This window comes from Hirundo rustica, chromosome 6, assembly GCF_015227805.2.
Source record: "Hirundo rustica isolate bHirRus1 chromosome 6, bHirRus1.pri.v3, whole genome shotgun sequence".
In the NCBI taxonomy this organism is placed as follows: domain Eukaryota; kingdom Metazoa; phylum Chordata; class Aves; order Passeriformes; family Hirundinidae; genus Hirundo; species Hirundo rustica.
The window spans coordinates 44,010,240-44,036,371 of record NC_053455.1 but is presented as its reverse complement, the minus strand read 5'-3'; the positions used below and the strand labels follow the sequence as shown (position 1 = coordinate 44,036,371).

General features: G+C 40.3%; 1 protein-coding gene across 1 annotated transcript; it reads right to left on the bottom strand.

Moving 5' to 3' along the window:
- Nucleotides 1–3,721: 3,721 nt before the first annotated feature.
- On the bottom strand, nucleotides 3,722–25,046 carry TRAF6 (TNF receptor associated factor 6). The gene is made up of 7 exons (XM_040067132.2): nucleotides 24,890–25,046; nucleotides 17,222–17,547; nucleotides 12,773–12,923; nucleotides 11,982–12,140; nucleotides 10,969–11,040; nucleotides 9,569–9,646; nucleotides 3,722–8,108 (listed from the first exon to the last, which is right to left on the bottom strand). Exons 2-7 carry the CDS (start codon nucleotides 17,515–17,517, stop codon nucleotides 7,227–7,229), a joined length of 1,638 nt encoding a protein of 545 aa, XP_039923066.1. The 5' UTR covers nucleotides 17,518–17,547; nucleotides 24,890–25,046; the 3' UTR covers nucleotides 3,722–7,226.
- Between the last annotated feature and the right edge of the window lie 1,086 nt (nucleotides 25,047–26,132).

The following is a 26,132-nucleotide window of genomic DNA, read 5'->3' as shown; positions in this document are numbered from 1 at the left end:
GGAAGGAAACAAGTCCATGCAGGCAGGAATACCAGAATGGAAAGAGGAATGCTAACTCAAGCATACTGTTGTAGGATTTAACAGGTCAAACTCCTTCACACCTTCACCTGACACCTGCTCTGTGAGCACACAGCGAGAGGTGCAGCTGCTGAAGACAGAAGGGAAATACAGCAAGTTACTAATACTGGTCTGTAGCAGGACTCAGGACTCTGCATATCTGGTGAGACAAGGAAAAGTTTGTGTAGTTGCCTTTTTTTTTTTTTTACCTTTTTTTTTTTTTTGTTTGGTTTTTTTTTTTTTTTGTTTTGTTTTTTTGGTTTTTTTTTTTTTGTTGGGTTTTTGTTTTTGTTTTGTTTTTTTCTTTTTTTTTTCTTTTGTTCCCCCGCCAGTCTGTCAATTATCAGCTAAGTTTCATGAAAACCAGGTTCTGTCTTAGAGGGCTAAGAAAATGAAACCACTTTTTGGGACAGTTTATCACAGGGCATTTAGGAAGCTATCTCTCCTGCTTCTAATCAACTGAGAGCTTGGAGGAAGGCTGCTTTATATATATATAATTTTTTTTTTTCCCCCCCCGAAATTGTGAGTGCCAAACTTCTCAAACAATGCTCTGTTTATGCCTTGTTCCCTTCACTGTTGGGTGGGATAAGTCTCTGGACAAAAGCCACCAGAAAAGACGGCCTGTGAATCCATTCTGCCTCAGGCCAACACCTGTCAAGTCTGGCCAAGTCAAATCAAACCTGCTGGTAGCTCAGTGAGAAACTCTCAGCTGGAATCTTCAGGACCAGGGGTAGATCAGGGCTTTTCCCCTGCTCCATCAGCAGGTGCCTGCTGCAATAACCTCCCCCCTGGTGTGCAGAGCAGCCAGCTCCTGGAGGCAACAAGGAGCTGACTGCAACAAAGGAGCAGCATGAAATCACTGAACTCAGGAACACTCGCTGCACAGCCTCAGAGATCAGTCAGAGCACAAACCAGAAGGAAAAGAAGGCTCACTGGTTGAGGCTGGGACTGCTGCTAATAAATTATTTTCCTGTTGCATAATCTCCTCCTCGCACACAGTTTCATGAAGTTTCCTATTCCACTGGAGAGGAAAACCCTCAGCCAAAATGCAACTTTCAGAACTGTGAAATGCAAGGGGTTGTTTCAGTGGAACAAACATGTTCAAAGAACATAATCACCAGAAGAACAAACTGCATTTGAGAGGAAAGATTATCTTCATGATGCTGTAGCTTAGTCTTTATTTGCTCTGCATTCAGCGTGCTCTAGCAAGGTAAATTATTTTTTACAGGTTTGGTTTTTTTTTTTTTTTTTTTTTGAAACATAAAGAACTGCAGTCTTTTAGAAAGGTTAAGAAGGGGTGGCAACAGATCCACCTGGGATAAAAACATGAGTGAGGAGAGACTCAAGATGTGACCACTACTTCAGAATCTTTCTGCTTCTGTGCAGAAAAGAGGAAATGAAAAAAAGAGAGGACAGGAGAAACAAGGACAGTTCTGGCTGAGGGTTGGCTTTTTTTAATGCTCTTGCAAACTGGAAAGGAATGCAAAACTAGCATGAACTCTTCACCCATTCTGAGCCCTGACAAGCTTAAAATAACTTAAGCAAGTATCTGCCTGTGTGCTCAGAGACATATACTTATCAAGGTGGTTAAGTTTAATTGTAAAAACTTAAAAAGAGCGGAAGGCCACAGCTCCCGACGTTTGGTACTTCAAGGTCACCAAGAATGTCAGGTCCTGTGAGGGTGGTGATGGCACAAGGGTTGACTCAGTCCAGTGTGGTCAAGCTCTCCCTTCCAAATGGAGTGCACAAAGGCGCAGTGGTGGCAAATTATGAGTATTGTAGTAAGTTAGCTGAGACTCCATTTTCTTCATGCAGGAAAAGCCAATTCTTTACTCACATCACTTTATACAGTTTTCCCACACCTCGTGTGCAGCACCTATTGGCTGGTAGTTTTCTTACTACTTCATTTTTTGGTCAGAAGGTGATTTGTGTGTCCGTGCTAAGTTTCAGGTTGTTTACATTTTTCCTGTATGGGCTCTCATGGAACAGATCTTACTGTTTACACAGATGCACTTATTTTTCAACCTGAGAATAGGTTGTTGTGTTAAGGAACCAAGATTGTTTTCACATAGGAACTTGCATATTGCTTAACTATACTTAGAACAGATGATAGGCTAGCTATTAATCTAACAGAGCAGGCGTGATTTTATGAGGCCTTTTATAATTCTTCTACCTGTCACAACAGATGAGGATGAGACCGGTGCCAGGGAAGTGTTTCCTTTGGTAAGTTTTTGTGCTAGCATAAAAATTTCCTATTTGAGTGGAATGACTTTTTTTTTTTTTTTTTTTTTTTTTTTTTTTTTTTTTTTTTTTTTTAAATCCAAGATGAGTAACGGGTCAGCCCTCTTACTCATTTCACCCAGACAGGTCTCAGATTCCCTCCTCACCATTTCTGGTCCATTAACCTCCCTGTGTATTTGCTGCATGTGCCAATACCACACTCAACCCTTTTCAGAGCTAATTCAGGAAGATTTGTTGACTTCTGTAAGTGCTATCTTGGAACAGGCTAAATAGTTACAGCTCGTAAATGAGAGACAGCACAGAAGAGATGAAGTTTAGCACAGGAATGGCTAAGGGAGTAAGGAATGGCAAAGGGAGTTTCTCTTTCCAGCCAGAACAACTGAGTGTTGGACTCGTGCTTTTTGGGGATGAGGAAGGTAGCAAAACAACTGGTTTGGCATTAGTTAAGGATTTTAGCTAAAACAAACCTATTTTTCTTGTGAAGTCACTGTAATCAACTGATATTTGTTCAGGAAAATATCCAGTCAGAGTATCCTGGTCCATAGCTAGTTCAACCGTATTTTTTCCAGAAATGTACAGGTACATGTACATTTGTATTTACACAAGTGTGAACATGGTCCTCTGTTGCTGCTCTTCTGCTTCTGCGTGTGGACTTTCCATTCCAGGGGCAGCTGCAAATGCCAGCTTTTCCTGCTTAGAAAAAAGGTCATTATTATTCCATCTCATCAAAAGATTTTAGTGCACTTAAAATATGGAACACTAAAAATAGATTAATGCAACAGATAACCAAAGTCTGAGCAGGCCTTCCTATCCATTACTCATGGAAACTATTAGGACCAACCTAATGGATGAAAGACAAAGTCATAATTAACTTGACATTAACAGCACATTACTGCAATACCACTAAATTTACTCAGAAGAACCTTAACATTTTGAATATCCCTCCTTGCACATGCCATTAAAAACAGATCCAGGCTGAGATAAATCAGAGATTGCAATAAAGTCTGTACTTCTCTTACTGACAGAGAAACTCCCTCTGTTTTTTTTAGCTCAGTCTCCTGCAACAAAGTTTCAGCCCATAGTTGCTTTTATGACAATAAAACAAGCAAACCGATGTGGCCAGAGAGGTGAGTGTGCAGCTTTTTTGAGAGTTACATCTTAAATAAAGGATGATTATGAGGGCGCTGAGTTTATTATCTATTACGTGAGCTGTACCTTCTAGTAATGAATTAAACTAACAATACCTTTTATAAATACCAGAAGGTTTTTATACTGAAATATATTTTTTGCGTTCTTGGTGCTGTATGATTACCAGCCACCTCTGAAACCCACAAGACAGAGAAACTACCACAGCATCAGTTGTCCTGTATCAGTTAACATTTTTGAATAGTCCTCCATATGAATAAAGATGCAACATGCAGTGCACAGTTTAATTAGTTTATTTTTTAAAGTTCTGTCAGAAACATAGCTGTGAATTAATTACAAAATATATTAAACTATCAGTCAATTTAACCAAGGGAACAGGAGTACTTTCATTTTGTTCAAATGCAAACCAATACAAACTTTTAATATGGACACAGAATAATCTTTTGCATCCATCATCAATGTATTTGGTCTGCTGCCATCTCTACATAGGAATAGAAAGGTCACCCTGATTTCATTTCATTAGCAAGTTTAGTCCCTTGATAGCAAACATGATCAGACATACATGAGACCGCTTAAAAAACAACTCTATACATCTCACATTATCTGAGCTCCCACATATACATTACATACCAACATTTTTGGCAAAATAATTCTCCCTGCCCTGCAGGGGAAGACATTCAGAGGCAAAGAGATAACACATTCATAATATATTATAATTGGGAAATTTGTGCCATAGCAGCTTTGCAAATACACATACTAAGAGTCGGTGACTTAAAACACGTTAAAGACAAGAGAAATTTGGAAGATAAAAGAAGCTAAGCCACTTTTTAAACTGCCTTGAGATCTAGTAATGCTGCAAAGCATTGAGTTACAGAACAAAGCCCCATTGCTGAAGAAGTTACACAGGACACAGGTTAATGAAAGTATTTCTTTGATTTAGAGACAACTCAATGCTGCAGACCTTTCTCCTTCCATTTAAATGGTTCTAGCAATTACACCTAAATCCACCATGGTAAAACAAGTTCTCAAAAGAAGAGATTTGAAGAAAGGGGAAAGAGGAAAATGGAACAAGTACACTAATAAATATTTAGTTAAGATTTATAATCTTTTATGACAGCAAGATTTAACTGATACTTCGCAAACTAGCTCTGACAGCCTCTCATGTAATATGCTGACAGTACAGTAATTTGACATCACTCAGAGTTCTAGCTGGAAATATAAAAATACAAACCCAGTAGAATAGCAGCAGTGAATAAAGCTTCCATATTACTGTGGCCAATACAGAATTATACATGCAGTAACCTTCTATTCCCTATTGGCTTGTGATATTGTACAATTTTAACCTGAATCATTTAAACTCTGCCACCACAGGGAGTTTCCTCCTCAGAGGCAGAAGTATGTCAGATCTAGCGGATAAGACTCAAAGCAAAAATTCCATTCAGAATGCAAATCTTCAAAAGCAAAGGAAGTGTTAATGCATTTAGTGGGTCTTGGGTATAAATGATTTGAACAGAGAATAAGGACATTTTTCTTATTGCTAGGCTTGAGGAAAGACCTGGAGCAGGAAGAAGCTCTCAAATTACAAGTGTTTTTTCTGCTTTGCCCTCCTGCCCTCCAAAAAACAAGAAGGGGAACAAAAGAGGATGGCAGTTTTTGGGCATCTTGAAAAAGACATGGATAGTAACAGCCTGAAAATGGAGAACTTGTGTACAGTGCCTTCTGTGCAGAGTGTGTCTGTGCACTGCCATGGACATCGACAGCTCTTGGTTAAGAATGGCTTGGGAATGCTCCAACTGAACACACTCCAGAACAATTCAGCTGATAGGATAAAGATATTCATTATAAAATCAACTTTGGTTTTAAAGCTGAGATCTTTCCCTATTTTCAGTAACACATGCTGACCTGTCCCCTAACGACTGGGAATACACTAAAGTCACCAACAGCTAACTGCATTTATCATTAGCCAGGAAGTTCATATTTCAGTAGTGACAATACTCCATTGAATAAAATCCCTCTTCCATCTAATAGGTTCTACTTGCACAAGAAATTTTACTCATTGGATACGATGAACAAAGTGGTAGGTTGGGCCTTGGAACTTTTACCTCTTGTGCTGGCAGGCAGAGAGTATCCTCCCAAACTACTGAAGTATAATAAGTAGTCTTTCTTTGGTCTTGTTTATATTAAGCAATGTACCCTTTCCCCACTGGTATTGCTTGGATGAGGCCGAATAGTTGGAACATGCTTCAGTATCTCTTAAGCTGCAGTGTCTCCAGTCTTTAGGCTGTTTCACTAGCTTGGATAAATAATACACATAAGCTCATGCATCGTCTAGCTCTTTCTTCAGTATCTGAACATGTACTTAGGTTATGGGGTGAACAAAAGCTTTTTCTTCCCTCATTTAAAGACAAGATTCACAACTTTATCAGCACCATGAAAGTTAAAATTTTTAGCACCAGTGAACTTCAACTGTTCAGCTTTGGCTGGTCAAAACTAACATTTACATGGCATATAATCAGTCAGTACAGAAAACAATAATACACACAGCATTAGGAACCTCATGAACCTCTGACACTGTGAATCTAGTGTTTGATAAATGAGTAACTATGGAAGCCAGATTTTCTTCCTAAAACAAACAGGATTGTAATTTTTCCTCACACTGCTGAATTAATAGGCTTTCCTTACCATCCAGATTGCTGAGCTGGCCCAGCTCCTATTGGCTAAAAGGACAGGAAATACCAAAGCAGTCGGATGCTGATACGGGCAGCTGCCCACAGAGAATTCACAGGGGATCACTTGGGTACCTCACCTACAACACTGAGAGATCACTTGAACAGATGCAGGTCACAAGTTCAGCTTTGATAAAAATTTGGGTTTCAACAACAGCAAAACAAATTCTGCATCACCCTCTCTGTTTAGTACATCCCTTTGCTCATGTGTGCACTCATAACCTGAAACATGTCCAGCACTAGGAGATCCCACCAGCACAAAGAGATTTCATTCAAATGCTAAACTTTTGTATCTCTTGATGATTGTGGTTGACATTCTGGGCTTAGAGCACACACTTACAATAAGATTTATCAAAATAAAGAGAATTTGGGAGGCACCTTCAGACCACATTACAAATGAACTCAGTTCAGAGTCATTTAGCCTTCTCCACAACACCACCTTATATCTTTTGGAAATACCAACATCAACTCTGCATCAACATGCAACTTCCCGAAGGAGGAAAGGGTCAAAGCATACCTGAACCCTTGGTGACATGAACAAAATCTTAACCCTAACTTCAAACTTCAAGAGACACATAGCCAATGCAAAATTCTAGATAAACTCTCTCAACTTTCCCAAGCTCTGTGAAAAAAACAAATGAAAAGTCCCTCATCCTTATTAATCTTTCTCCTTCCTTGCAACAGCATTTATTCCAAGGCACTGAGGTGAAAAGACTTACAGGTCTATTTGATACAACTGAAGTTTTACCAATCTGAGATGCACAAGTTCTGCAATAGGATTCTCCTGTAGGCAGTTTTGATTAGCACTTCATTTAGTTAGCTTGCTACAGAAGTAGCTTATTATTTTAAGAGAGAACCTTACCAAATATTTAAACATATGACCCCATATAGAAAAAAAAATATACCAGCAACAACCGAGTTCCATTCAGGTGAAGATCGACTGTATTGGCAACTATGATCTTTTACAAACGCAGCCTTTGTGGACAGTGAAGCACTTTTGTGATCCGTGTGGAAAAACATGAGTAAGGCTCCACTGCTCTGGTAAAGACTTGCAGGCTACATGGCTCCATCAGTACTGCGGGCCTGGAAGCCTTCTCTGCGGACACTGTTCAAGTCCAGGCGCGTTTGAACCTCGCAGCGCACCAGGAGTGTGTCGTCCTTGATGAAGGTTCTCTGTTTCAAGTTCTGCAGGTGCATGAAAGTCACATAACCAAAACCTTTCGGATTGCGGTGAATTGTCGGTCTCTGGAAGGCCAGTAGCTCTGGCTTGGCTTCCATCACCTCTTCATGGTTCTGCCTTTCTGGGCCTTCTGATTGATCCAAAATAGAAAGTCGTATGGTGCCTTGGAAAGGCCAGGGCAGGTAGCTGTCATATTCCCCTTGCATAGTGTGGACAAACAGAGAGATATAATTAGCACAGCGCTGAGCACTTGGTAACTGGATATGCAGGCGCAAGCACAGCTTGTAGCCAGGCTTCCCTGTATAGAAGCCAGGACTGTGCATCACTACAGGTCTCTCTTCTTCCTGGGCTTTCTGCAGTCCACTGAAGTTCTCAATCTTCCAGATATAAATACCATGACATTGCTCTGCCTCCAGTTCAGTAACCCTTCCCTCCAAATTTCGGATAGTACGTTTGAGTTCTGCCATGTGAGTGTTCTGAGTCTCCATTTTAGCAATGAGTTCCCTGATTTGGTGATCTTGTCTTACCAGACGACCTTCCAACTGCTGAATAGTTTCCTTGAAGTTTTCAACTTCTGGATTGCAGTCATAGGCAGCATGTGACACGTGAGAGAAGAGGGCAGGCTCAAAGTGTAGACCGTTGAGGAAGGGTACAGGATTTGCAGCAGTAACACTGATATTCTGAAAACTCTGAGCCATCATCCTCATGTGAACCTGAGTGAACTCCTGCATATGTCGTGCCAGTTCATTCCTTTGCATCTAGGATTTAAGAGATATGGCATGAGGAACATATCGAACATCTGCAATCATATTTTAAATGTGGCTCTAAAGAAAATCAAACAAGTAGTTAGTTGCTTTTGTCATGTGAGAAAAACTGCAGTCTGAATCCAGGACAAAGGTGTGACAAAATAGCACTTAACCAACTGAGAGCTCCAAATTTAAGATCACTGTTAGGAAAAACGAAAAAAGAAGTGCAAATACCAGCGGGCAAATTGCAGAATCATTTAGGTTGAAAAAGACCTTTAAGATCTTTGAGTCTTTGCTCTGCTGTGGATACAGCTGGGGTCCAACAAAAGCAGAGATATAAGGTGATTTCAACATAGAACTGTTTACCTAGGAACTTAAGATAGAACTGACATAAATGACTGCAAAATAAATCAGATACATACATTATTGTTTTTGTTGGCTTGTGACTTTGGTATGTCACAAACATATTCTTGTTAGAGTATTTATCATTAGTAATAGCATATTGTATAGTTGCATAATTCTATGTAGTGTTTAATATGGAAACCTTTGACTGTAGTGTTACAGAAGCTGCAGCATCTCCAGGAAAATGACAAAACTTAAATTCTCCAAAAAAGACTGATAACAACTTATTAAAGGCCAAGACTCACACTTCAAATGGAGACAATTTTGAGTAAAAGGCATGAAATATTTCAGGAGTACATACAGTGAGAAATAGGAACAGTATATTTCAAACTGTGCGCCTGAAAGTAAAAGCAAGATATGAAGAAATATGGAGTATTTTATACTGAAAAAATTCTTGTCAAATATTCCAAAGGCAAGCACTGTGTATTCAGTGTCACCTTCTTGTTAATGATCATTCATGATAAAAAACCTCAGGTTTTGTGGGAGTGATAATTTCCCTATGAAACCATCATTAATTATGGTGTACATTTTCAGTAACACTGTTCAACTCAAAACAAAGACATGGTGAAAGACTGTTAGTGATAAATATATTTAGAATTTTTCTGTGTTCGAAAACTGATGTGGATATGAAGGGGGAAGACCCATTTTTTAACAAGAGGTATTAAAAAACTAGAAATAAAGAGTATCTAGATTAATAATTTTATAATTTAATAAAAGTTATTTTCTTCATGGAACTCAAGGATTCTTAAGCACATTTGGCCACAACTTTGGAAGAAATGCTAGAAGCTACTTTATTGACATGAAAGCTGGGAAAACGTGAAATAATAAAAGCAAGGTCATCAGGCAAATGTTCACAGAGCTTTTAAATTTGAAAAAGCAAATTTGAAATACAATGTATCAACATGCACCGTTTCAGAATTAAGTCACCTCAAAACAAAAAACCCACAAACACAAATTACTGAGGATTTTGGGCTTGTTAATGAGACAAGAACAGGAAAACACATTACAAAAGCAACAGACAAAATCATGCACAAGGTCTGCAACTCAGAAGGTACTGATAAAAGGCTTACCTTTTCAGGACACCCAAAGGCACTGTAAAAACATGGCACTGGGGCAGTAGGACAATCATTGTCATAATGGTTAGGCATCTAAAACAAACCAGATTTGATATTACTTCTCCAGCAAGAGTATTCTCTTATCCAAAAAAGATACAGCTGGATGGATTTTGAACAGGTACCTCAAGTCAGATCAGTTTATACCTATGTAATTTCTTAAGGGAATACAGACATTTTGAACAAAAATGTTAGCTGATGATAAAAAATATACATCCCACATGTATGTACTGTAGCAATTCATTGACTTTGTTCTTACATTAGGCCTCAGAAAGCATTCAGGTTTCCTTGACAGACATAACACCTTTTATTTCTAGCCTATCCTCCAGTCAGATCATGTTCAATTCCTTCCCTTCTGAAGGACTACTTGCACATACTCATTGTGTCCCTCTTTATTATCATCTTCCTCAAAAAGTTCAAGTTACTTCAATTTTTTTTTTATGGTCCGTGTTTTCCAGATCCAGATCAGTCATCTCACTGCTCCGGATCCTCCCCATCCACCCTCCCTCAAAAGCGCAACTTCAACTGATGCCTTACGAGCCCTAAACAGAGCAAAGGATAATTCAGTGTTTCACAGGAAGAATTCCTGCTTATATAACCCCAGATGTTTGCCTTGTTTAAATATCATGATGAAGCACAAGGCTAATAGAGATCAGCAATTATTATGAATGTTTAGCGTTCTCTGTTCCCCACTTCTGCAGTTCATTATTCTACCTAACAACAGAGTTTTTCCTTTGTCATTACTAAGCTCAATCCTGCTTTTCAGAGCATTTGTGCAATTTTACAAGATCATTCTTTATTTTAACCCAAGCTATCAACATAGCTGCCATCCCATATTAAACAAATCAATATTTATCATTTTCCTGCCAATGAAGTTGTTATTGAACAGAAGAAATAATAATGGCTATTACAACAGTAAAGGACTAGCGGAATTCCAGCCAGCATCCCAGTTTGATAGTGAATTTACTTATAGCTGCTTTCCAAGTACAAAAACTCTCCCTCTCTTCCCAAGTCAAAGCCTCCTCTTGTAATGTCAGCCATAACCACTGGCAGTTGTTGGTATTTTTTCAACTCTATTCAAGATCAAAGACATGCAGCATGGCCCCTGTCAAGAAGCAGTACAGTTGAACCATGTGACGTGCAGCCAAAATCCTAAAAAAGTTTGCAAGACTGCAACTGCAAGCTGGAGCAGCATTTAAGGGAGCATCACTCCTGACTGGACATTTTCAGAGACAGGCAGGTAGTGATTTAGCAGCTAGCAGACAAACTGTATCTCTGAGTTGAATTTCTGGTTAAAGAAGCGATGCAAATACAAAACACCTGACTTGGAATAAAGAGAGGAAAAGGGAGTCTCTTACCTGCTCTCTGATGAGCACAGTGTTGCAATATTCACAATATACATTGGCAAGTGGGCAGGTTTGGTCATGAAGCTTAAGTGATCAAACAGAAAAACGAAATGGGAGAAAACATCAGTAAAGGTACCCAATTTAAGAGAGAGCTCATCACATTGATCACACATTAGATTTTTTTTTATATTCCTAATTTTGCATTTAGCTGTATGCAACTACGAAAAAAAGACAATCTCTTTACCCTGAACAGTGTGTTTTCTATTACTATTTTTCCTGGATTTATACAAGAGATTCATAAAGCTGCAGATTTTTTATTTCCTAAAGCTCTTGTGCTCCAAAGAAATCTGATTTTATCCATAAGTTTCTAAAATTCACGTTCAATTGTACTGAAACTATATGAAAGCGCTTTGTTTCTTTTTATTTGTATTGTCGGATTATATGAGGTACATTTGATTGACAATTCACAATATTAATATCCAAGGACATTTAATAGTCCTTGAGATAAAACACATCCATATAGAGATAAAGAAATGGTAACAGCAAAAGCAAAGTATTATCCTCAGTATCACCTGAGTGAAAAACACAGAGCTAGGTGAAGAGTTCAGAAATTATCTTGGTCTTGTGTGGTAGCAGATATCCCCAAAAGACTTTCTTCCAGATACACCCTCTCTCCTAATCATAAAACTGCAAATGTAAATACTGCTTTTTGTATTCTATGGGCAGTAGATGCTGACCTGTCTGATAGTAAGGTCAGAAATCAGTGGTTCTTACTCCAGTTCACAAGCCTCCTCACACCACATGGTTCCCAGTCAGTTTGTATTTAGGGACAATCTCTCCAAAGCTTTTGCCTGTTCCAGGCTCATGTCTTGAATTTGTAGTTTCTAAGCTGTGCAGCAGCACAGAAAGCTCTTCTAGACCAAAACCTTTTCGGGTTTTTGTTTGTTTGTTTTTTAAACCGCTGTTCCCTTTCCAAGCAAACCCATGTGAATGCAGGGTGACAAACCGAGACTCCTGCTAAGTACCTCTTTATCTTCATAGGCCATAGACGTGGCACAGTTTGGGCAACACACTTGACGCCTCGGACACTCTTGGGTCACGTGCTCCTTCAGATGGTTCTTTGGGAAGGTTCCTTGGCACTGTGGGCATTCCACAGTGGAAAAATCACACTGCAGCTGGTGGTCCTGCAGAAGGGCAGAAGAGGGGTTTGATACTTCAAACAAGAACTATCATCTCATCCATTTTCAAGAGAAAGCACAGTGCAAGACAGACGACTCACCACCTTTCCTTCATGCAAGGAAATCCTTATACACTTATGCTGACTCTACCAACAGCCTGGTAGTGTCCCATTACTAAGGTCAGTGTTTCATGTATTCAGAGCTTTAAGAAAACTCTCAGTAAAAATTCAGTTTTATATTTATCCTTTTAACTGCATATATTATTTTCCAAAACAATTATTTCAACTAATATATGTAGCTACTTTGAGAGACTATTAAACTGAACTATTAAGAAACTTGTGTGAAGCACAGACATAGCTGATCAAAAGACAAACATGAATGATCCTCAGCAGAAAGCTACATTAGTACAATTGTCATGCACTGTGATGTTCACTTGAGAATCACCTAACTAAAATTAAATATTCATTAAAATCCATATGTATAGCTACAGTCTTGAAAGAAAAATGCACCGAGTCAGCATAAATGAGTACCAGGAATGACCTGGTTTATTTATTATTAAATGTCATAATATTTAAATTATTTTGAATTTTTACTCATCCACGAAAACAAGGTTTCTTATTTTCAAAACTACTTCTCACCTCTAAGTGCCTGAGCTCCATCTTCATGCTGCAGCCCTTGTTGGGACACTTGACCATTAACGAAAGGATTTCCCGTTTGGCAAAGTTGTCAGGAAAAAGTTGATTTTCAAGCAGAATTTCATTGTCTACAGGACATTTGTGACCTGCATCTCTACAATGCAGAAAAGCAAGGAAAGATATTGCAATATTACCAGCAGATTTCCAAGCACTTAATTTAAAATATTTTTACACCAGCAAGGTATTAGTGGCCAAATAATAACACAGTAAGATCTTTGAAAACAATGGTAATTATGTGGCAATGACCAGAAAATATGAAATGTATTTCAGAAAAATTGAAAACAGTTTCACTGGAGGTGGCATGACTGCGGTTGCAGCACCTTTCAAATTCAAACACATTTTATTTGAACAAATGCCATGTTAAGTACTCTGGAAACAAACTTCAGGAATATGTAAAGACACTAAGAACTTACAGTCCTGTTTCTGTAAGTACTTCACATAGCTCAAACATCAAAGAATATTTCACATACTACTTCAAAACAATTACTTAAACTTTCTTAAGACCTGCTCTCATTTCTTTCTCATTTTATAAACAGCCAAGGTGATCTCAGTTAAGAAAAAAACCAAAATCATCTTTTTTTCCACAGTGACTTCATCTGTTTGGCATTACATTACACACTGCTCAGTTTGCTGGTTTTGTTATACAATCATTTGATCAGCCGGTCATCCTTCAATTTCATTATACAGCAAACAGGGTGAAAACCTCCAGGCACAAAAATTATTAGAAACTATGAAAATTACACTGGATTTGGACCCAGGTGTTGCATCTGAAGCCATTTTAACAGCAAGAAGACTGGAAGTCAGTGCTAACTGATGAAGGTTTGGAATCTGATGGAACAGGAATGCATGCAACCTGCACAAGGTAACTAACAGCCTGTTCCAGTTCATCAGGTTCTGTCTACCTGCATGTATATACAAATATCATTAGAAATAGAGTACAAAAGGGGATCACCTCCATCAAATTTTCCAGTATCAGCTCATTCTGAAAGCAGTAGGCCAACATATTGATTCACAATTAAGTAATACCGTGAAAGAGGCAAGGGGGATCAGAGCTCCTGAGTGCTAATGGAAACACCAATAAAACGGAAAAATAGATGGGGTGGAAAAATGTCAGAGAGCATTTGTGGTGCAAGGATCAAAGGCCAGATCATTGTCACTGCCTGCAAGAACAAGGGGAAGTAGAACCTAGTGGGCTGTGGAGACCAGGAAGGAATTTATGTTCTTTGTTGGAAAAGGAAATAATTGCTCAGCAACTCCATCAGCAACGCCGCTAGAGGAAGTGGAGGTAAAGCTGCAACTTCAAAAAGAGGCAGTGAACTTCCTTTCACAAGTTTTGCTTGCAGAGCAAGCTCACCACATGCCTGAGAATCACACTCCCAAACAAGCGGAAGAAAGAAAACACCTAGCTTGCCTTGTTTCAGAGCACCCTGAGCTATGACCAGTGTGATCTTTGTCACAAGCCAGAAATGTTCCCTCAGTTCACAACCTACAGGAAATTATTTTTCATGGGTATAACTTGGTTACAACACCCCGTTTAGTGGAGTATAAAGACAGCTCCAATAGGCCTGCTGATAAGACAGCAGCTTTATTTCTACAAAGAAAAGCTAATCATGAGTAAGAGCAGCCAGTAACAGATTAATTTGAAATAATGATTACCAAATCCCCAGTTTAAATAACTAGCAGATAAAGGGCAAAATAAGAATGAAATGCAATTTTCCAACATAGGAAAGTGTAGTAAGGAAAAAACAGTAACTCATTGTAGGATATTAAACAGGCTTCAAATACTACTTACATGGATTAGGACTGTGTTTAAAACACTGCTAAGATCCATCTACAGACGAAGATGTTGCTATACATTTCCTGTGACAGAACTGAGTTTATGCACCTCAGTTCTAACTTACATTACAGCAAAGATTTCCTATGCTGGAATTATTTATCACATTGCACTCTGCCACTCACAACAGTACCTGAGAAACAATGGCCATTGTACTGCTACAAAGTACAAGGAATATTCCTGTAATTTCCCTTGAGATTAAAATACAGGTATCAAGAATAAAGCCAGCATAACTGTAAGAAAAGGCTGCTCTGTGATTTTAACAAGTGAGTGGTTTAGCCAAGAAGCTGAGACAGTTGGCAGAGACTTTAACTGCAGCCATGCCAGCTGCTGGATGAACTGCCAGCACCCAAAGATTTCCCTGCTGGCCCTTGTTACCTCACAACTCTGCTTTTCCAATAAACAGAGGTTGTGGTATTTGGCAAGCTCTGCTACAAACCCTAAGTCAGCTTTGCCCTAAGATACAGGAGAATACTAGAGTGAAATTGAATTAGCTATTGCACCTGAAGTTAGTTCTTCTAAAATTTCCAGTAATGTATTTTGTTGACAGGTAACATTCATTTTGTTGACAAGTAACCTCATTTGTAGTTAGGTAGATAAGCTTCTCCTCTTTCATGACTTACAGCGCTTCAAAGCACTTCACACAGCTTTATTTAAAAAGCTGCCAAGACTTTCTGGGAGGCAAACATTTACTGTGATCAAATCTCGTCTAATCGTGTCCTTCACACTGTAAGATCAAAGAGTCCAGTTTTTAAAAGGCTTTCTAATTTTTTTTCTGGTTGCAGCCACAGCTTCTTCAACATGAACAACTACAATTGTTTAAGTCATAAGAAGCAATTACTCAAAAAATGCTTGTCCATCCTTCATCATTTAAAATCCTTAATCTCTGTGTTCACTTAAGACAGTGGGGAAATGAGGAATAAAGAGAAGCAATTTCTCTTGATCAAATGAAGGCTGTGACAATCACTTAGTGAAAAAAAACAGTGCTTAAAGAATGCAAAATATCACTTTCCATTTTCATTTTAGTTCTGTAGAAGCTTCTCAATACCTCAATCAATCTGGTACTGTAAGACAGTACATACTGCAAATCGATGCCATACTGTAGGCACTACATAATCCAAATCAATAGCTTGATCTATGGATACCAATTAAGCATGCAGTTCAGCCTTCAGAGGGGTCTGGCACTTCAAGCTGTCCTCCCTGCTTTCCAAAGCAGTCACTCAAACTCTCCTCCAAAGACAGAGTTCAGTGGGAAATGAGGGGAAACTTTTACTAGCAATGAAACATCTGAAATATTACATTGATAATCTACCATCTCAAAAAAATGCTTTTCACCTTGTTTAGTATTCACTGAGACAGGCACCACTATTCATAGATATACAGAAAGGGTATAAAAGAAGCAGAAGCTTCTGGTCATGATCTTTTCCATGGAGAAATTCTTCCTGAGAATTTAGGCAGCAGAAACTACAGAGAAGGCCACAAAACACTTTATTCAGAAAATGTAATTGCTGGCACACTATTCATTTAGTGAGCTACAAATGGTGGACGGGGAAGAAAAAGAAATGGAATAGAACTATGGACAACTGGCATGAAAAACCAATCAAGGAAGCACTGTCCATTTTACATGCTGTAAAATAAATACCAGGGAAAAACACAGCAACACTGAAGACAGTTTAATGATATTTACACAAAACTGTGCAAAGTATGGTCGAAAATGAGCCAATTCTACATACAGGTCACACAGAATTGAATATATAAATTCCTACCGAAGTGACATTTGAGCTAAGTGAGCAATTGCTAAGAAAAAAAAAAATTTGGCTTATGCTGAAAAGGAAAAATCCTACAGCATTATATCTATCAATGTAATCTAATACTCACTCACACGTGTGGGACACTGATGACTTCATTTCATGTTTAAGGCAAGTGCTCTCTACAAGGTACTTTCTGCCCTGTCTTGCTCTTTCAATTATCCATTTTTATAAGATCAGCCTGCTCTTGCCTTAGTATCTTATTCCCAGTCCCTCATATGCCACCTGGTTTCCTCTCTCAAAACTAGTTTTGTTCAAAACTAGTCCCCCATCACATTCTCTCTTCCAGCTCAAGAAGGAAGCAGCTAATTTTGAGTGAAGAATTGAAAGCATGAATTGCCTTATCTGCACCAAGAAATCAGGTTGCCTATAGTTTCCTGTGGTTATCAAGAGAAACAATCATAGGCAAAAGACAGGTAATTCTACAATCCTGAGCTGGAAATAGACGTCGTTCGGGGGATTTGTCTACCTTTCTTTTTTTTAGTTATTATGTGAATCTTAATCTATTTTTTAGATTCATAACCTGGGTAAGTTTGTAAAAACTTATTGAACTATCTAAAGCTCATAAAACTTCCAAACTTGTGACATTCTAGCCATATACAGCAGCTTTAATGAATAATAAATTTCCAGAGTTCTATTAGCACTCGCTTTTAATGCAACTTGGGCAGCTCTATTCAGTTTAGATTGACCTTAAACTGCACTGGTACACGAATTTCTTCTTAAAAGCAGCTTCCGCAATTTTTCCTTTACCTTATCGATTTGACGATGCAGCCTTTGCAGAAACGGTGGCCGCACGGCGTCTGCACCGCCTCCCGGAGAGCCATCAGGCAGATGGGACACTCGTACTTGCTTTCCAGGGGCGGGTCGAACTCCACGTCGTAGCCCTGCGTTTCCTCCGCGAAGGAGCCGGGCGGGTTGCCCGCGCCGCTGCCCACGCTGCAGCTCTCCTCCTTGGCGGCGGCGCTGCAGGCGCTGGCCATGGCCGCGCAGCAGCCGCTCTCGCCGTCCCGGGCCGCGCAGCCGCCCTCGCTGTGCAGCGAGCTCATGGCAGCCGAGCGCGGCCGCACGCCGGTGCGCTGCAACGGGGCAAAAAGACGGATCAGTCTGAAGTATTCCAGGACACTCCCTCCCAGGCAAGAACAACATTTATTTCCGACCAAAAATACTGGAACAGAGTTACAGATTTGGTTCTACTCAAAATCACTGCGGTGTTTTGGTTTTATTCCCCCCTCCGTTTTGTTTTTTTTTTTTTTTTTTTTTTTTTTTTTCTTATCTTGTGATATGTAGGCAAGGACACTGCATCCTGTCAGCATAGTTCAAACACACTCCCCCCTTTCTGTAATCTCTTCCATATGACCGATTTCTGTAAGAAGAGGAATCCTCTTTGTCCTTGCTATGTCTATTGAAGATGTTTCTTTACCCCCTCCATATTATTCACTTCCAAGACATTCAAATAGATTTTGTGTGGAAAAAATGCTGTACAGAATCATGTTTTCTTGAAGGACAACAGCTCAATTCCATTATTTGCCTTGCAGTTAGATATGTTATTTAGCATTTTCTGTATCAAGCAATTCACAATATAGATTTCAAATCGGCTTAGCTGCAGGACCACAAATAAAATACAAGTCGAAGTACCTAAACCAAGCAGCTGATGTGCTGTAAATGAAATTCAAATATACGGCACTGCTGATAACATTTTAGAACTGCCAATAGGACTTTAAATTGAGTAAGAAGCTACACATGAGATAAGGATAATAATTCCACAACTCAAAAGCTATCTACAAATTACTAGTATTCAAACAGAGCTCCTTTCCTCCTTTCCAGGCTAGCTGACAGGGAGGACAAGGGACATGATTGTAAGAACAGAAGATAAAAGTCACCTTTCCCTGAAGAGTGGTGGATGGCATACTAAAGTCTGCTTTTACAACACTCCTCCAAAGCAGGGTGAGCTCCTAGGTATGAAATGAAAAAGTGCTTGTATCCCTAGATTGCTAGTGTTTCTACACAGAATGAGGGAACCTTAAAAAAACCCCACCAAATACAAATTATAAAGACCAAGAAACCTTCTTCTCCCCCCCTCCCCTTTTTTTATTTTTTTTTTTTTTTTTTTTTTAAATGGCTACAATCATTTTCTTAGAATCCTACTGTGGTTAGTTTTCTATAAATGACATTTCTTTGAAAAACAGAGATTATCACCAGGTGCAAGGCAGTATGAGTAGTCTGATAGTTATGGAGCCAGGCATGCAAAACAAGCCAAATAAACCCGGATTTGATAATCTTTTGCACAGCAGTATAGGCAAAAGTCTCTTGCAATGTTCACCTAATGAATTCAATGTAATACCATTATGTAATTTAAAATATATTAGGGATGGAAATCCAATCAAGAGACAAATAGTAAGAACTGTTTATCTGCATCATTACTGCAGATTCTGGAGGCAGCAGAATGAATAGGATTATCTTGACCATGAACTCACAAAACTAAAAATTTTCTTGCCTACATCAGAATTGGAATATCACATCTCATTTTTAAAAAATGTTCATGGATAGGAGGAGGACATACAGGTAGTCTTATCTGGGTACTTATTTTATGACACCTTTAGATTATATCAACAGAAATAATCACACAATGCCTCAACTTGCATTTATGGGAAATATATTTTGAACATGTGCAAAACCACAGAAATGCGCTTTACGCATCTACATGATGAATGATTGGCAATACTGCCCATGATAAGACACTATGAGCAATTTTTTTCCAGCTATCCAGACCAAAAAAAGAGGCAGATCTATCTAAAGAAAAACGAACGTACCATATTTTGGTTAGATACAGTTAGAATAATCAAACTAGAACTTTTATTCTGTTGTATAAATATATGACTTTCCATCTTGTTGGGGTATACAGAGGTATGAGAAGTATCTGAAGAACAGCATTCCTGACATTTCCAGAATACCATTAAGGCCCAGAGCCTCAAAGCACAGGCTGACAGTTCTGAGTTGTACCGAACCGGCCAGCAGTGCTCACTTTCTGCAGAAATAACTCTCGAGCGGAGCTGTCTGGAACTGCACCCAAAGTGTGCTGCTCACTTCCACTCTGTTTTCCATCCCAATGTATTGTCCCTGTACATTATCTACCACAACAGGCTTTATAACTGAGGCTCCGAAACACAACAGCAATACAAACTAAACGCCAAGCATGCTCTCAGCAGCTGCTCCAGCCATAGTCCAGACATGACCAGTTTAAACCCACAAAGGCACCAGCTCCCCCAGTGACTTAGAATGGATGCAGAACAATCAATACTTAGAAAGATGCTCTGCATGACAGAGAAATTTTTTTTTTTTAGCCTGCCATCAGTAGATCTGTTCTCTCTGGAGAGGAAACCCAGCTTGTTTCCACTGTTAAACTAACGTAACTTATTTAACAACTGCTGAAGAGAATGATCAGTCTATGGGACACATTTAATGAAAAATCACAGGAACTAAATTAGGTCAATGGAGTGGGAATGTTGGTATGAAGGATATCAGAATCCACAGGCCAGCCTAGGACTGAAAAATTCACATTACTCTAAGCCACAGGGGTATATTTAGTGGGACTAAGAAAGGGAAGAGGAACGTATGTCCCTTCAGCAATGTCACAAAGGAATTCAGGAAATCTCAAGAAGAAAGATTCCGCTTTACTCAAATTCAGCTGTCACATTAATTGCAAAGAAGTGTGTGACTCTTCTCTTGGACTGTTCCTAGGAAAAAAAAATATCCCATATTATCTACAATTCTGTTCTTACAAAGAAGAAGCCAGGATCTGACTAGGTATAATCTCACTAGTTGAACACTTTGTAGATTTAAGTGCTATGCAAGCAGTGTCTCTTTGGCCATTTCAATTGTTTCTACATAAATTGCAGGTATGAATATTCAGTTTACAGAAGAAAACCTCCCGTACCAGAGTGTAATGTGCAAAGACTGAGTCACTGCAATCAGTCAACATCCTAGTTTGACACAAACCCCTTCTTATTCAGTGACACACTCCACTCCTACATGGAGCTTTTTATCTGCATCTGACCAAGTGGTTTGCAAAAAAAAAAAAAGAAGTGCAAGCATCTTTTTAAATAGGGAAATTCAGGCACAAAGGGGCAACTTAAGGTGATTAAGAACCAGATTTTAAACTTTCTTTATATTTTATCTAAGAGATAGGGTTCTTCCTACTACTCTTATCCATTTCATCTTTTCTGTGAGCAAAATCCTCCTTCCTCCACACCTATTTTAGGTGCGGGGCAAGGCACAATTTTTCCAAATCAAAATCCACAATGCTCTTACTCAGCTGTTACAATTAGCCAAGGCCTTATTACTCCACCACAATTTTAACTAATTTCTCTATACGTTTTAACTCCTGTACTAGGAATTAGACCTGTTTCTTGTGGAAGTTACTCCACCCTTTAAGACTAGAACATAGGTTTTTGGACAGAGCAGAGCAGAGCTAGGACAAAACCAATACAGAAAAGTGTACTTTGGCAGTGACAGGTATTTTCCCCTGTTAAGGTAGAGCAGACAATCTGTGAGCTTACTGTAGCAGTTTTTCACCTTCCTTTCCTGGGGAATTCAAAAAATGCTTAGGCTGGAAAAGAATGATTTTAAACCCCAAACCAGGATATATCCCAAAATTCAAATCAAGCTGCTACCTTTTCTTTTTGATTATGAAACAGGTTTCCAGGGAAATAAAAACTGAGATTCCTAAAAACTATATCAGTTTTTCTTATTGATAATAGTTGCTTTTCTTCCTCTGTGCTGAACAAAACTGAGTCAAATGCAAGTACAACAATATCTGAGTGTTAATTTATAATACCTCGTGTACACCACAGCCTTGAGAACTTACCCTTTTTTTTAAAAAAATGTTAGTCATTGAATACTTTAAACACTTTTCTAGACTGCTCTTTGTACCTTTTTTGTTTCCACAACATCCAGCTTTCAGATCCAGGAACAACAGCAATTAAGCTGGATCATTACGTGGTAATTCTTGCTTTTGCTAGAGTGACGTTTCTAAGACAGAGAAAGTCTTAAACTACATTTGGCAATGTATCTGAAATGCTCTTTTCTAGAGCTAGGAAGTGCTGCCAGACCTGCTGACTCTGGAAATAATGTGCTGTAGCTTGGGAACAGAGGTATTCAGGCCTTGGGCTGGCAAAGGTTGATTTCACTCTCTGAGGAAACAGCTGTGTTAATTGCCAACAGAAAGGAAGGTGCTTTCCATGCCAAATGGTAATGGTCAGAACTTGTTTGATCATTACCTGTGCTGCAGAAGTCTGGGAATGCCCTAAGGATGAAATTTTCATGCCCCAGAAAAGACAGTTAAAGGACAGTTAAAAGAAAAGGAGTCCCCATCCCACTCCTCCAACTTTGAACCATGACACCTTTCTTCACTAAGTAACCTGTGCTCTGTTGCTATTTACACTGCTACATTACAAAGTCATTAGGCTAATGTGAGATAGCACAGTCAGACCAGAAGAGCAAACTCGTGCAAGAGTAATGTACCTTAGGATAGACAAAAACTACGTCAAAACAGAATTTAAATTGTCCATATTTTAAATTAATGCATGCAACAAAGCTCAGTACTCTGATTTTTCAACTCCCATAGTATAATGAAGTTTAGGTAGGACTTCTATGGATTTTCAAGTGCCAAACTTCTCTAAATCAAAAATCAATCAATTAATCAATCAATCACTGGTATCAGAAAATATCTTCAGATTGCCTGTAAAATCCCATTATCGTTAAGAGTATTAGGGAGGAAGTAAAAGTAGGCATTGCATACTATTTACACTGAAATAAGAAATCATATTTTCAAGCATTTGGCAAACTGAAGGAATAATGTGCTATCAGTTGCTGTAAGAGAAAATTTTTAATATAAATCAGGAAGGGCTTAATACAATAAATTTACACATGACCTTTCCTGGAAAATTGACAATGCCTACCCATACAAATAAAGAATCAATACAGAAGACTATTCCAAATCCTTTTTCTTACTCAAAGTTCACAAATATAATTAATTTCTTTGCAGCCTGGCCAGCACACACCCAGGAGGGAAAATGCCTTTAGCACAGCATTGACAGAATAACCAGCCAAACTTTTCTCTTTTCTTCACCTGCCTTGTATGTGTATGTATAGATTTCTGGGTCGTGAGACTGACAGACCAGTGGAGTGACTTTGGATAATTTGTTTATGGAGTAATACTTGCAACACTTATTCCCAGGCACATTAATCAATGGTCTACTGATAACTGATAAGCACCATGTGTTTCCACTATGAGGTTTGTAGCTACCATCACTATGGCCTCATCCAGGCAGAACACATGAAATTATGCTAATGCCTTCTAATTAATACCTATAAAACACTTCCATTTCAAAGCTATCAAAGGGCTAGACGAGCTGAAGCAATAGGACGTTCAGGCAGAACTTGTAACTGCAAAAATGAAATTCTCTTTTCTTGTAAAAGTCTGCAAGCATGTTGCTTATTTTGTCTGAGATACAAACTTTCTTTTTTTTCCTAACAGCAGTAACCTTTAAGACATCCAAGTCTTTTGGAAAACCACCATACTCACACCATTTTAACACGTGAACTCAAAAACCTGAAAGAAGAATTTTTGTTTGAGGCAAACACAAACAACATTCCGAACTCATTAGACTATCAAGAGCTCCTGAACAGAGCAGCCCTTGGGGGGGGATTTCTGAAGCTTTCCAGGTGATTTCTCTTTATTCGTAAAGAATGCTGTCAGGCTTTAATCAGCTAAGTATTTTCATGCTTGAATGCTAGTCTTACGAGACTGGATGGTGGCACACTCACAGTTACATTCATATTTTATCCTATTTAAGTATGTCAAAGCAAACTTAATTTTAATGTGCAGTGGAAGCATACTAGACTGTATTTAAGACCAAGATATTCTATGGGTTTTTCCATAACCAAAAAACAAACCCAAGCCAAAATTCCCTGAAACCTTCTTTAGTCTATTAACTTTTAGGCAGAGTTTACTAGGAACTGTTCAGAATAACAAACACAAGGAAAGCACTGTTAATGGGAAGAACAGTACTACTGAACTCTGTCTTTGGCAGTGACTCCAGCTTCTGTTCTCCCTCTGCATACTGAGAACACATTCGGATATGCATTAATGCCCTTCTATACCCCTCAGTAGATCCACAGAGAATGTAAGATGCTGCCCTAGTGAAGACAAAGTAAATACCCATAAAGCACTTCAAAAACAGGCAGGGAGAAGTACGGCTGTGAACAAATGTGATTTCTGCACAGCAGTCTCCAGGCTACATTTAATTACCATCCACCTCTACAGGCATGAGACTTGCATGTGGCATTAGTAAAATGATCTGAGATCCTGGGAAAGCAAACAGTGAATTGAACACACATTCTGAAACAACTAAAACATTTCTCCTTTTCACTCCCACTCCACCTTACAGTTACTTTTGTTTTCTTTTTGACATGCCTTATACCCGGAATATTTTATGGCCAGTTTTCACAGTCTGGATCTAAAATATTTTATTTTTCCTTTTTAACATGTGCTTAGCTAATCTGTGCTACTGAGATACAAAAGTTACTGCTCTTGATGCAGTAAACTCATGGAAGTTCAATGCATGAAGAAAAGAACGTATGTTCACCTCAGATACTTTTTCTTTCATGCTGAAGTTCCATCAGCACAGGTACCTATTGTGTGTCCTGTCTTTCTAAAAAAAGCAGCAGTTTTCTAAGATAGAAAGCAGCAGTGCAGTGTTGCAATACTACAAAACTTAAAAAGCCATTTATGTCTTGACAAGTTCTTATTCAACAGAGCCTGACTGAGCTCCATGAATCTTCAGTCGTTGGGAAAAGCGGAAGGTCAGGTGGAATGTGCGGAAGAATTACGCTTTTAACAGCATACTTCTGTGACTTCCCCCCCCCCCCCACCCCTTCTTCAACTAGAAATAAAAGTTTTATGGCCTTTTCGTTCTACGGGAAGACAAAGCAGTTTGCTCGCAAGTATTTTAACAGTTGGTAAGCACAGTGCAAAATTCACCCAAAGCTTCAAATCAGTACTTTATTAATCACTCACAGTGGTATGTATCTAAGACACCACAAAATCCACAGAGCTGTGGGGTAGCGCTGCAGAATGTGCTCGAGGCAAACATGGGGGAATACTTTCGGCAAGCTTTAACAACTAGGTTTAAGGGATATAATTAGAACATTTTCCTCCCACCTACCGCTGAGATTTCTGTTTAAGTACGAAAAGACAGCGTGACCTATCTGAGCCAGAGGAAATTGATGGAAATTACTACTGAAGTTGTAATTTATTACTCGTGTTAATAAAGTTACCGAAAACATTAAATACTGCCAAGCTCTACTAGAAAATAAGAGCTATCGGGTTTAGAAACAGTAACCCATCTTGGAAATTACCCTTTAAGGCGTTCCCGAAGAATTTCCTGAGTGTCACTATTTCACGGTGGGAAAACCAGAGCCCAAGTTCAGCTGCTGCTCGGGACAAGCGGGAGCACAGCCCGAGAGCCCCGCGCTGCTGACGCTCCTCCCGCTGTCGGCGGGCACCCGCGGGGGCAGAGGCAGGACGCGGTCACCGCGGCCAGGTTCGCACCCGCCAGGCCTCCCAGCCCGACTGCGAGCCCCGGGCCGGCCGGCACGGCGGGGCTCAGCCGCGCTGCGCTGGCCGCGCCGCGGTTTCAATTCCGGAGCAGGGCAGGCCGGCGCGCCCAGCCCCACCAGCGCCCGGCCCCAGCGCCGGCCGCCCTCCCCGGCACCCCGGCCCGGCCGTGCGCCGAGCCCCGAGCTCGGTGGAAGGGGCCGCGCAGATAGGCGGCTCCGTTCCCCAGCCGGCAGCCCCAGCCCGGGGTAAAACCGCTCCGCGCCGGGCGCCGCCACACGCCTGCAGCGGTCCGAGTCCAGCCGGGCCCTCGCTCCCCGAGTCCGGCGTCCGGGCCCGCCGAAGCCCCCGCCCTCCCGGCCGCCCCCCGCGCCCCGCCGGACTCACCGCGACCCGCAGCCGCGCCCCGCCCGCCGCTTCCGCTTCTGCTCGGGGAAGCGCGGCGGCGGCGGCTCGGAGCGAGCGCGGCCCCGGGGCCTGCAGCGCCCTCTGCCGCCGCGGAGGGGCAGCGCCGCCGGGACGGGCGGGCTGGGCCGCGGGAGCTGCGGCGCCGCCGTCACCCGTCCGCGACACGCACTGAACTGCCACCGGGGGCTGAATCCTCCTGCCGGGGCCGTGTCCGCTCCGCGCCGCTGGTGCTCTTATGAAGAGCCATTAGGATGCGCTCCTCTCCGTCCCGAGCGCTGTTACAAACGAGGCGCTGGAAGCCGGGGCGTGGTGGGGATGGTGGTGCGCGTGCTAACGGCTTGGGAGTCGCCAAAAAGCTGTTTCTCAGTGCAACCCAAATACTTATTTAGAAACATTTTCCTCTCCCCGCCTCAGTTGTCCCCTGGGGACTCCTGCAGGCACCGAAGCGCTGCCTCCCCCAGGGCTAGCACAGAGGGGAACCCGGTGGATTGGACAGCGGAATTTTAAGGCAGTGAAATACCGGGACAGTGTAAACACAGCCTCATTCCCTTAGGAACGAACGAAAGGAATTTGGTTGGTTGCATCAAGGAGTTTTCTTGGCAAGAACCTCTGATTAACACACATTTAAATCCAACA